General features: G+C 42.6%; 1 protein-coding gene across 1 annotated transcript; it reads left to right on the top strand.

Annotated features, from left to right (window-relative positions):
• Positions 1-839: 839 nt before the first annotated feature.
• IFNG (interferon gamma) lies at positions 840-7,610 on the top strand. The gene is made up of 4 exons (XM_083573552.1): positions 840-1,028; positions 3,166-3,240; positions 4,094-4,279; positions 7,169-7,610. The coding sequence occupies exons 1-4, from the start codon at positions 909-911 to the stop codon at positions 7,316-7,318; spliced, it is 531 nt and encodes a 176-aa protein (XP_083429678.1). The 5' UTR covers positions 840-908; the 3' UTR covers positions 7,319-7,610.
• The last annotated feature ends 5,375 nt before the right edge of the window (positions 7,611-12,985 follow it).

The raw sequence follows: 12,985 nt of genomic DNA, 5'->3' as shown, positions 1-12,985 counted from the left end.
GACTCCCCCCCTCCCCCATGCGTTCTCCCCAGATAAGCTCCAGGGGCTTGGAGGACCCCAGAACAGAATTAGGGGGAGTGAGGGGAGATAAGAGGGGGAGAATGTTTCATCGCACAAGCAGAAATCCTTGTGAAGATGGAATATCGATATAATGGACTTCGGAAAGAACCCTATGATAATTATTTTCTATCATCCATAAGGCAGATATGAAAGGCAGATATATACTTTTTGGTATTTTCTTTTGATAATAATTATCTTTTTGGTCTTATCTTTTAATAATGATGAGTGCAGCAGTAATCAATACTAAAAAAAAAGGAAGACAAGCGACATGCCTGTCAAAATGACCCATTAACCACATGCAATTGTTTCTTTGCTTTCTGATGGTTTGCAAAAAAAACGCACATCTGAGTCACTAACACATACGTTTTGCAATATTACACTTTGAATCTGAATTTCCTGTCTTGCTCGTCCCCTCACCACAAAGTTTTAAAGCAGTTTCAGGGTAGTGTGCATAGGGTTTCCTTTAAAATGGGGTGGGGGCTGATGTGGAAATTCTCCTGTGTCCTTGGTGGTGTGGGCATGCTTTCGAGGGATCCTTGAAGAACCATAGGTTGGACACGTAGCTAATCATTCATCACGGGGAACCTAGTCATTTAAAGGAAACTTTAAACACTACAATCCCACAAACCAAGCCTATTAATAAACACCAGACACGCCTCCTATCTAACACCATCTCCTGAAATGTGTAAAAAATGCATAAAAATGTTCAGCGGCCAGGTATAAATATCACCACCCAGAGTGGCTAAGATCAAACTGGAAAGTGCCGCTGACGACCAAGTTAGACGACTCCAGTGGGGCTGACATCCAAACATACAACAAAGCAGCATTTCCATTTTGAGTCAAGAACCATGGTTTGGAAGATTTGCCTGTTCCTCTTTCTGGCTATTAGTTATTCTGATGGACATGTCCCCTCTGGGCCACTTTTTGAAAGCATGAAAGAACATATAAGCAAGCTGCAGAGAGAATTTGTAAGTATAACTTCTGATAAACTTATTATCTTTTCTTCATTTGCCTATACTCTGGCTTATTTGAGGATGCCAATATTCTTGGGCAGAGAGCTAAGACCTGGTTTTACGACACTATGTGTCATTCATTTTGTAATCTTTTTGTATTTTACCGATTTCGGTGATTCTTGTAAAGTTGCAGGGAAGTTTCTTCCATTGCCTTCAGAAGAGAATTTGAAATATCCTCGGTGTTTTATAAGACCACACAATTTAGTATTAGTCATCAGCCTGACATGTACAGCTGGTACAAATCTATGTGTGGTTTTATTCATTAGGAATCGTTCAGGAATAGGAATCGACTAGATGGAGTGGGCGAGCACAACCGATCACTTGCCACCCAAAGCACATTTCATTCCTTCAGCCCTCACAGAACCAGCCACCTCTCCTATGACTAGCCCAAGATAATCACAACAGCTTTGTTAGCACAGCTTCATATCTATCAAGTGCTTTTCACTGTGACGTTAAACAGTACAAAACTGAATTCCTCATGGGAATGTATTTTTCTAAATATTATATTAATTATGATGATTGTTGTTGCTGCTGCTTTTATTGCTTATTTAATTTATAATGTGCCCCTCTCCATAAAGTCCAGGGTGCATATATATCCGTGTGAGGGCTCCCCCCCCATTATGGATCCCAAGGGCCTTCAAAACCCGAGGGATTCTTGTGCCTTCGGGGAGATGACGACTGGTGATCTCTCCATTCAGATGAGTTTAGAGCCTATACCATCCTCAAATCCCTCCTGAGATCTGCTTATCTAAGCAGTTTTGCTTCCCCATTAATCCATCTTTCTTCAGTTACATCGGTCGCCTCTCCTTTTCTCCTCTTCTTGACTCACTCTTGGGGTAACAAACCTCAGAAGTGCTGCCTTTTCCTTCCTTCTATGTTGCAGTGACAAGCCTCACCATAGTCTAGCTCTTGACTCTTTGGCTACCGCTCCTTCTTCGTACTCCCTCCTGGCTTGGAGCCCGTTGTAAATGTATTGCCTGCCATACCTTTACCCTCTGTTTGGTTGAGCATCTCTCCACAGCCGTCAATACAAGCTTGTCAGTTCTGTTATTCAAGTTTTATAATGTTATAATAGGTGTCCATTTTGGATGAGACACATGGTACTTAAAAAAATAAGGAAGATTATCAGCTTGGTGAATTTATTTGTTAAATGTAGAAGATATTCAAATGAAAATAACTCATGCACATTTAGTCCGACAGAATGTGTTTGTTCCTCTAGGGCAGCATTCACTAACCTAACCTTCTCCAGATGTTTCAGACTGCAATGTTGGAAGCCACCCAGAGTGGCCGGGGCAACCCAGTCAGATGGGTGGGGTATTATTATTAAGCATGGGCAACGAGCAAAGATTATGGGAACTGTTGTCCAAAACATTTAGAAGGCATCAGGAGAGGGGAGACTGCTCCTGGGTAAAGATCCGGGGTGTACGTGGAAGTGAAAGCAGAGTATACACAGTCTTTCTAAACTGAAACCTATAAGTCCAGCCCTGCTGTGGAAATTTGCTTTAAAGTTATCTTTGAAGTGAATCAGATGACTCAAACCTGGGGCGGGGGGACAATTTATATGCCACTTAATTACAACAGTCTTAATTACAAGAATCTCAAAGCAGTGTACAAGTATAATAATAATAATAATAATAATAATAATAATAAAATACAGTTAAAATGATGAAATCAGAATTTTGTTGAAATGCCTGCTGGAAGAAAATAAGTCTTCAGTAGGTGCCTGAATGTTCAACAGGGAGGGGGCCTGTCTAACACACTGCTATGATACAATAGCAGCCACCTCTTAGGGGCCGAGGGGTTGTCACCCCTCCAATAAAATATTTGAGGGGGCCGGGATTCCCAAAGTTGATAGGCATATATGCCATTCAAATGGTTGTGTGCGCACCATATCATATGGGTGATCATGTGTTGCTTGTGCCGCCCCCCCAATGTTTTATTCAAGTTGGCACCCATGGTGGAGATGAGCTATACATCTGGGCCTCAGTCATGTGACTAAGGAGGAAAAATGCTGGAGCTGAGCCTGAATGTTCATGGCCCAGACTGAATAATGCTACACGTTTGGTTGAGACATTTGCATTTTGTATTGCAGAACACCAGTCAGCCTGATGTTGCCGAGGGTGGCGCCATTTTCAGGACTCATCTGAAGAGCGCTCTATGGTCACAGGTAATTGTCTCAGTTTGTGTAAATATTTGGACAGGTTTCGTACAACACCAATCATCTGGCGTGAAATGTCAGTTGCTGCCTAGCAGTTGGCCTCGGACTATTAACTCTCCACTCAACTCTCACATGGACAATATCATCATTCCCTAATCCGGTGCCCTCCAGATGTCTTGAACTACAACTCCCAGCAGCCCCCAGATTGAGGAAGGCTAGCCAATATCACCAGACAGCTTTGTAGATCAGACATACTGTTTACATTCTCTTTCATAATGAGATAAGTAAACTAAAAGTGAAAGGTGGAAATCTATCACTTTTACTGGAGTGCTTCTGGTGCTATCAGGAGAAACCCTCAAGAAGCTGTTCTTGTTTCAAAAGGGAGCTCACCACTGCTTTGGCTTTTGCCAAATGGCTGACTCAAGCTATGACTAATGCCAACAATGGCCATAAGAAAATCTGGTTGCTTGAAGGTTCTGAGGGCCTTCATTATTAACATTCAGAAGGAATTGAAGAACATTCCAGGCATTTATGCCTGAAAGATACAGTTCCTGGAAGCCTTGACCTTAGTATGTCTGAGGATATGTGATTGGTTGTCAATGTTTTTAGGGGCTCTTAATATTTTAATAAGTTTTTAGATGCCCTTAAAGTTTTCAAATGCTTTTATTTGTTTTATTTTTAATTGTATCATCATACTGCCTTGTTTGGTGCCCTGGGCAATTTTGGAAGGAAGAACAGGAGAGAAATGTTATGCAATAATTTTGTTTTTGGGAAATGTTACTAATCCATTCCCTCTCTCTCTCTCTCTCTCTCTCTCTCTCTCTCTCTCTCTCTCTCTCTCTTGGGGCTGGTTTTCTGGCAGGCCCATGAAAGAAAGATCTTGCTCGCTCAGATGATTTCCAAATACTGGGACCTTTTGACTAATCTAAACAGCACTCAAAATCCAAAGGACGTCAGGAGTTTGGTAGAAGTCCTGCAAGTCTATAAAGAGAGTTACAGCGAAAGCTTGAAAAAAGCAAAAGATCTAATTGAGATAGCAAAACTTCCGGTAATATTACATTCTTCCTTTTGCTTATGTCACTGAATATAACGTCTGTCTGTCTGAGGGATAAGTGGCTCACTCTGTGCTATTGAAGGATGGACTGATGGGTTACACACTGGGATTAATTAATTAATTAATTAATTATATCATTAAATTTATATACTGCCCTTCCTCCCAAAGGAGGACGGGTGTGCTGTGAACTGGCAGTAACTAAAAAGGAAAGAGATGTTGGTCATAGAATCATAGAATGTAGCATTGGAAGGGACTCTAAGGGTCACTTAGTCCAACCCAGCAATGAGGCATCTCAACTAGATCATACATGGCAGGTGGTCTTGGTGGATACTCTGTAACGCCCTCTGGTGTCACATTTTAATAACGCATCACAAACGTTCAAAGTAGGACGTCATGTGCCCATATGGTTATCAAAACCCTTCCTTCATGTTAAAAACCATGAGTGTAGCTCCACCCACTGTATGGAGTTCTGGCCACCACTTCTAAGAAGGCCCCACTGCCTTCATATCCTACTTGCGGACTTTATTGAAGCCAATGGTTGGCCCCTGTGGAAACCAGGATGCTGGACTAAAGGAATGTTTTGGCAGAAGCTTCAACAGGTCAATGGTTTGGGCCAACAGTCTTGCTGATACATTCTGAAAATCTCCTCTGCCACCAAAAACATCACATTGAAAATCACAGGTGTATCTTACCATATATTAGGAATGCAATGCAGCTCATCACACAATTATATGTTACCAGATAATTTGAAACAATAGGGAACATGAGGATATTCACCTAAGGTCAAGTCTGACCGCAGCAGGGTTGCCACACGGGTCAAAGTCAGAATCTGTGGGTGAACGTATCAGTGCTGATGTTTGCACATAATGTATTTATTAAAAAAGTTAACCTGACCTTCCTCTAAAATAGCTCAATTAGGCAAACAAAGCTGTAGCCAGGCAGTTTTCACTCCACGTGCTGATCAAGCCCAGGCCTGCTCAACTTCATGTAATTCTTAGTACTGCTGAAGTAGGGTTGCCATTTTTTGAAGAGCAAAAAAGAGGATGCTGTGATGACTCTCATTTTAAATACTCCTACCATATGTAGGCTATGTAAGCTGTGATATATTGCTGAGGGGTGCAGGAGAAGAGAAGAGGAAAGCAAGTCCTCAACCACCAGTTATATCTATGTCTCACCCAGAAAGTATAGCCAGGGAGATTTTGGCAAATTTAGAAAATCCACCTGGACAGAAATTTTAGCCCGGAAAAAGAGGACGTGTCCTGGAAAAAGAGGACACATGGCAACCCTAGTAAGTCTGATTGGTGGTAGGGAAAGGAAGTAGATGCTACATGAAAGAAACATGAAATGAGGAATTGCCGTACTTTTCTGTGTATAAGACTAGGTCCCCCCCCAAAAAAATGTCAAAAATTAGGGGGCGTCTTATACATGGATAGTGCCAAGGGTAGATTGGCGAGTCCCCCAAAATAGGGGGCATCATATACATGGGGGCGTCTTATAGATGGAAAAATACGGTATGTCCCTTGCATAAGTAGGCATTGAAAGCTAAACAAGTCCAGATTTTTATTTGGTACCAGCCATGGGTCCACAGGAAGTTAAATCAAGTTTTGTAGCCAGTCAGTGTTTTCTAGCTGGTTTCACAAACAGGCAGTGTTGTTGTCTCCATTGTTAAATGCTACAAGGATATTGTCAATCAAGATGTGGGCTGGTGACCAGTCAATGTCGTTTAATGAGTGGTGTGTTGGAATTAGACTGCTTAGATCTAGGGTGACATTTCTGCTCAGCCATAATAATTACTGGACTTTGGGCCAGCTACTGCCTCATACGCCTTCCTATCTTGGGAAAAATGGTGGAGGAGGGGCCCTGTATGCCACCTGGGGATAGCCAATGTGATGCCTTCCAGATGTTGCTGGACTACAACTCCCATTATCCCTGCCCCATTGCTCACTGGGGCTGGTGGGATCTGTAGAGCACCACATTGGCCACCCCTGTTATAGAGGAAGGGTGGAGTAAAACCCAGACAAATAATAAAGGGTAGATCGTTGACCCCTAATCAATAATTCACATGTATTACTCTATTGTGTACAGTGGTACCTCGGGTTACATACGCTTCAGGTTACATACGCTTCAGGTTACAGACTCCACTAACCCAGAAATAGTGCTTCAGGTTAAGAACTTTGCTTCAGGATGAGAACAGAAATCGTGCTCCCGCGGTGCAGCGGCAGCAGGAGGCCCCATTAGCTAAAGTAGTGCTTCAGGTTAAGAACAGTTTCAGGTTAAGAACGGACCTCCGGAACGAATTAAGTACCGTATTTTTTGCTCTATAAGACTCACTTTTTCCCTCCTAAAAAGTAAGGGGAAATGTGTGTGCGTCTTATGGAGCGAATGCAGGCTGCGCAGCTATCCCAGAAGCCAGAACAGCAAGAGGGATTGCTGCTTTTGCTGCGCAGCGATCCCTCTTGTTGTTCTGGCTTCTGAGATTCAGAATATTTATTTTCTTGTTTTCCTCCTCCAAAAACTAGGTGCGTCTTATGGTCTGGTGCGTCCTATGGAGCGAAAAATACGGTACTTAACCTGAGGTACCACTGTATTTGCATTTGTCCCCTTCATTTCCGTGAGGGTGATGGGACCCTACGAACGATGCATAATTATTTTGCTTTCTTAGATTGTGTTGTTATTATTTGACTGAAATGACTGAGAAGGGGCTTACAAACAAGGGAGCTCCACATCTGCATTGTTGGCATTTGAGTTTGTCTTTCTGCCATTCATAGGCTTTCTGGAATGTTATTACATTATTTTTTAAAAGTGCAATTTCTCCAGTAAATATACACGGAGCATAATTCCCCGCAAACTTTTAAGCTAATCCATTTTTGTCATTTTAATCAGATGGATAATGTGAAAATCCAGCGCAAGGCAATCACTGAATTTTACGACGTCATGTTGGAGGTGAACAAAGAGGAAGTTAAAAGAAAGAGGAGAAGCCGAAGGCACGGCCCCAGCGTCCCGATGCGATACAAACCAAATCCCAGAGGCTAGCCTTGTTTTTCTACAGAGAGCTCATTTTAATATATATAAAAAACTATTTATTTATATTTAACAGTTTAAAATAATTATTTATAAATGCCAATTTTGTAAAAAAAACCACACACAAATCAGCATCTGATTTGAAGTATTTATAATTCATGTTGTGTAATAAATTAATAGAACTGAATTCCTATTTATCTTCTGATATTTGTTAACAGGGTCAGTTAGAACCTGTCCAGAGTTTACTTGGCATCTTCCATGGAGTGCATATAAATTATTTAATTAAACAAAATATTATTCTGTTTCAAAAGTGTCAAGTGTTGTTGTTGTTGTTGTTGTTTTGGCAACTGAAGATCACAAAGAGACTGGAGAAAGAAATTAATTTTATTATTACTTCATGAGCAGAGGATCCCCATTGGGAAATGGGCTTCTACCCACACAGGGCTTCCATGTTCACTTCAGTGGAAGAGGCAATTCTCCACAGCCATCTCCTTGTGTGCGCAGAGCTGCCCCATCAGGGCAGTGAGAAGGATGTCTTTGTAAGTGGGGTGGGTGTCTGCACCAGAGGGAGCCCTTGTGCTTATAAGGAATCAAGGGAAGGACTGAAAATAAGAACATCTATCCACATGCTTAAATTTTAATTCAAGTCTTTCTGTCCAAGACTGATTGTGAATAGAGTTGATGGCAGGGCTGATCATGTCATGTTTGTAACGCAGAGTTAGTCAGCCAATGGGCCTGAAGCCAGCTCTCTGTGCAGCACATCCCTGGGGCATAGCTGTCAACGATTCCCTTTTCTTGCGAGGAATCCTATTCGGAATAAGGGAATTGCCCTTAAAAAAGGGGAAACGTTGACAGCTATGCCTTGGGGATCCTGCCATCTTCCGTTCTCCCCCCAGCCCTCCAACAAATTTTATTGGTTTTCAAGAATAACATATAACTACAGTAACTTGTCCAGTGGTACATTCTTGTTAATTTTCATATGCAGTACATCGTACACAAGCAATACATTTATTTATTGTCAGGGACCGTGTTGAGGAGGACTGTACTGAGGAGGAATGGTGGGAGCTGCCCCCTCCTTCTGACCCTGAATCTTCCCAGGAGCAGGAGGACAGTATAGATTAGGAACAGCGTTTGCAGAGGGACATAGTTCAGAAGGCAGAAGCAGTGTGGGAGGCTGGCAGCAGGACCAGTGATGGGAATATTTTGGTTGGTGTACCTGGTCCAATGTACATTGGGAGTGCCCTCTGCTTACAACTTCTATCCAATGAAGAGAGCAATCTGAGGAAGCTAGGGTAGTGAGGATCAGTGGTGGCAGAACCACCCTGCCAAATCTCACATCAGCCAGGAGTTGACTGCAGGGAAAGGATATACGACAGCTCCAGGAATGGCGCACTTTCCCCTCGCCCCATTCCAGCGATGTGTCAAGGTAACATGAGAACTTTCAAAACTTTCCCTAACAAATATGCCTTTGGCCCTCTCTGCTCTCAGAACATCATAGTTGGAGGTGCAACAGAAGCAGACCTTTCCATTGCTGCTCTGGGGAGCCATTGAGGGCGGACTCCCTGTCCAAAGGTGGACCTCTCTCTCCACCCACAGAGAAGGAGATCTGCAGAATGCCTAGGCATCTGGGATGCCCTGTGTGAAAGAGGCAGCGATTTATATAGGTCCATCTCTTCCATTGAATGGAGAAGTCAGATTAGCCAACGGGTGGGCACATTGGATAAAAGCTTTGAATGAAGATGACACCGTAGCTGCTCATTTGCTTAATGATGCACAGCAAAGCAAACCATGGCCACTGAATAACTGTGATATTTTTTTTAAAAAAAACAACCCTAATTTATTTATTCATTTAAATACTTATAAGCTGCCTTTCTAGACCAAGCCCACTCAAGATAAACCTAAATCTTCTAGGAAGAAGAAGAAACAAATGATACAGTGAGCATATTGTTCAAAAGGATATAGCAGCTGAGTAATAAATATATATGCTGCACATACATTTTAGCAGTTATTTAAACCAGAATCACTGCAGACAGGGACAATAAATAATCAAAGTAATCATTTTTATTGCTCAACTTCAGCCTTCATAGGCAATACAGTACTTCCTTAATTTAAAAATTCAAAATATGCAGCTAGCACCTTGATCCTAAATATTTAGGGCTCCGTCCCACCAAGGATGCTTGCAACATTTACTAATAGAGAAGCTTGTGAGAGCTCCATAAAATCTTATTTCCCCATTTCCCTGCCAATGCATGGCTATATATAATCAGAACATGGGGGCATTTCTGAGAATGGGAGGCTCGTGGAGGAAGTCACTAGTGGAGCACAAAAGGCAACAAAAAGCAAACTTTGAGTTTCTGGCTCATGGTCTTGGGAGCGTGTCAATACATCTTCTTGCCAATGACACAAGGTAGCCTAGGTACACCTCTGCATATAGGAAGTTTTAATGAACTTTTCATTCTGTGCAATGACCCTATCTGGTATCTGTATGAGCAATTATGCTCTTAGGCTGGGGTTGGGGAAACAGGGCAACTCCTTGCACCACCTGGGCCCAGCTGGATCAATTCCATAGTAATTTGCCCTAGACATACACCTATCTATCGCTGCAATAGAAAGGAAGTAGCTCCTCTCTGCTATTTCTTTTTAAGGTAGAGCTTGTCAATACATTGCTCTCCAGATGTTGTTGGACACCAATTCCCATCACCTCTGACCATTGGCCATGGCGGCTGGGTTGATGGAAGTTGTAGGATGGTATTCAACTAACTTTTACTCATGGTGGATCCATTGAAATTAATGGGACCAACATAGTCATATTCATTTATTCACTTCTATGTTGTTTTCAGGCAGGTGTAGCAGGTTGTCTGTGATGTCTTTTCTGTTAGAATTCCTGCTCCATGATTGCAGTCATAGGATTGTTGTCTATCACATGACGGTATAAGTTTTGACTCCACAGAGTGGGAAGTGACGGAGACAGGATATTTGTGTCACTGTGTTCCGTGATGTGGGACTATTGTCCTTTGTTCTTTTTCTCTTTACTGTCTGATGCTAGAGAGAGAGGGAGCCATGTTGCAGTGCTCCATGTGTGTTTACAGTGTTACCTCGGGTTAAGTACTTAATTCGTTCCGGAGGTCCGTTCTTAACCTGAAGCACCACTTTAGCTAATGGAGCCTCCTGCTGCCGTCGCACTGCCGGAGCACGATTTCTTTTCTCATCCTGAAACAAAGTTCTTAACCTGAAGTACTATTTCTGGGTTAGCGGAGTCTGTAACTTGAAGCGTCTGCAACCTGAAGCGTATGTAACCCAAGGTACCACTGTATATGTAAATAAAGTACATTAGCCAACATGCTGAGTTGCTGAGGTCTGTCATGTGTATGATGCGCAAACTCTGCAGATCCCTAAGTGTGTTGTGTCAGTTGGCATCGGTCGCTGTGATGTTCGGGCTGAAGAAAGCTTATGAAGTTCCCGAACGATCAACCAGGAGTGAGAGAACATGCCAGTAGGGCATGTGTCTCTGCCAGGGTCCTACTCGAGCGTAGGCTAAACTCCTGACATTTTCTCCATGTGGCATACGTAAGGTGGGCAGGTAGTCCCTCCCCTACCTGGCCTGGTCTCCTTGGCAACGCTTCCCCCAGACGGGATTGGGCAACTGACTGAGGTAGGCGGAGACCTCCAGTTATCCCACTTGGGGGAAGGCGAAGCCAAGCCTGTGGTGATGGAGCCACTCTAGATCCAGGGGCTGCGCGCGTCCACACAAAGGGCGCCCCCGTTTTATGTGGGGAGCGGTCATTGCTTTCCACAGTCCCTTTGGAGACATGCACTGGGCTCTCAGCCTTTCTCCTCTCAAAGGCAGAGGCTCCCGGCAAAGAGAAACAGGACAAGAGCTCCCTAGATGTTGGCTTCCTCCTCTAGCAAAGGCATAGGAGAGAAGGAGAACAAGCAGTCTTCAGGAGCTTAACAGCTCCCAGGTGAGAAAACACATGTACAGACTCCCAACCAACTCCTTCCCCAGCTGACTCTGGCAAGGCAGCTTTCAAAGTTACCTGGAACTTTAGCAAGTTTCGCCTTGAGTGGCAGAATATTCTGTGGATTGACATATATGAACAACCCCGCTGAGCCAATCAGGAGAGTGCAGGACTAGGGTGAGTGACCATGAGTCAGAATTCCATGTGTGCAGGTCTTCTGTTGTGAGAACGAAAACTTCAGTGCATGGGTGGGAAAAACTCTTGTACTTGAATGTATAAAGGCACATTGATTTAATGATGCTAAATTGTGCTAAACCGATTTCGCTGCAGTTTCTTTCCACATTATTGTCCCGATCCAGTGGCTCTGGTGAGCCTGTGATGTGCCTTCTCTTCCCTACAAAGAGTGACTCCCCTCTTCAAAAAAACCAAAATAGTCTGTATGTGGAACCTGGGCAGCTGCTCCCTGCTCATATAGAGCTTCATTTGCAACTAGAAAACTACCACAATTATATCACTGCTCAAACTGTTAGAGATGCCTGTGATTTATCTGAACCCTTTTGGAAGTCTTTTACTGGAGTTAGGGATCTGTGAAAATTCGATTCAGTTCATGTTTAAATTTCACACAAATTTCACCTTTCCTGAAATAATACAAGGAACTAAAATGCAACCATCTTTCAAAAAATTGTCCTTTGAATTTTGAAACGCAGTTCTGCAGCCAAGCACTGTGCACAATAATGCAGATACTAGGGTAAAGTATGCAAAAAAAGTGCATATATTGTTTTGAACAGCATTTACAAATGCATTATGTTAGCAGAAAGTGTTTGCAAAAAGGCTGTATATTAGGATAAATTTGTTGACATTTTCTCCTGGGAACTTAAAAAATAACTGCAAAGTGATGTGGAAATATGGAGAACTGAATTTAAGAGTGGAAATGTAAGAAACTGAAATTGATGCAGTTGCCCAGCGCTACTTAGAATTCATTGTATGAATCTACTTGAGGGATGTGTCATTGGCTAATTTCCATATGATGAGTGAGCAGAAAGGAAGATGGTTTTCAGCAAAAGACCTCACAGTTACATGACACTTTTGCAGCCACTAAGAAGGGAGGGACTTTGAACTGTGTTTCTCAGGGTGGGGGGATGTTTATCCGCAGGAAGTAAGAGTCACTCATTACCTTGCAAGCTGCATCTTTGAAAAGAAATGTGACCACATCTATCACTATTATTGCTGAGTTCTTTAGCCAGCATTAGAAAAAAACAGAACAACTAAGACATTCACTAGCTTTTTTCATGTCGATTCTAAGAATGCTGGAAATCCCAAGAATTTCTCTCTCTCTCTCACACACACACACACAGAGAGAGAGAGAGAGAAACACACACACACACACACACACACACACACACACACTTTACATTACCTCTCAGAGCGGGTCACATTTTAAACAATTCATTTAATCATTTTACCTACCCTTTATCAAAGCAGACAACATTGTACAGCAAATGAAAACAAAGGAAATAAAATTTAGTTTGATAAATGCCTGCCCATCCCCCTGTTTTAACATAGGATTCCAAATGTGAGCCTGTTCAAATGAGAAGTGCTTTCATAGCCTTGAGATGTTCAAGTGTTGACTTGCAGGAGTTTCAGAACTGAAAAGTGCATCAGGCTTGCAGGATCGACTCAGTTTCCCTCCAGAATCTCACAACCTACTAATCAAAACCAG

Source organism: Podarcis filfolensis, assembly GCF_964270895.1.
Source record: "Podarcis filfolensis genome assembly, chromosome: 10".
In the NCBI taxonomy this organism is placed as follows: Eukaryota; Metazoa; Chordata; class Lepidosauria; order Squamata; family Lacertidae; genus Podarcis; species Podarcis filfolensis.
This window is presented reverse-complemented; position numbering and strand designations above follow the sequence as displayed.

Bases quoted from the DNA above. Each gene is read 5' to 3' on its own strand.
- IFNG (XM_083573552.1), top strand. From the start codon at position 909: ATGGTTTGGAAGATTTGCCTGTTCCTCTTTCTGGCTATTAGTTATTCT. The intron at 3,241-4,093 runs GTAATTGTCTCA...GTTTTCTGGCAG, and splicing joins AGAGCGCTCTATGGTCACAG to GCCCATGAAAGAAAGATCTT. The intron at 4,280-7,168 runs GTAATATTACAT...CATTTTAATCAG, and splicing joins TTGAGATAGCAAAACTTCCG to ATGGATAATGTGAAAATCCA.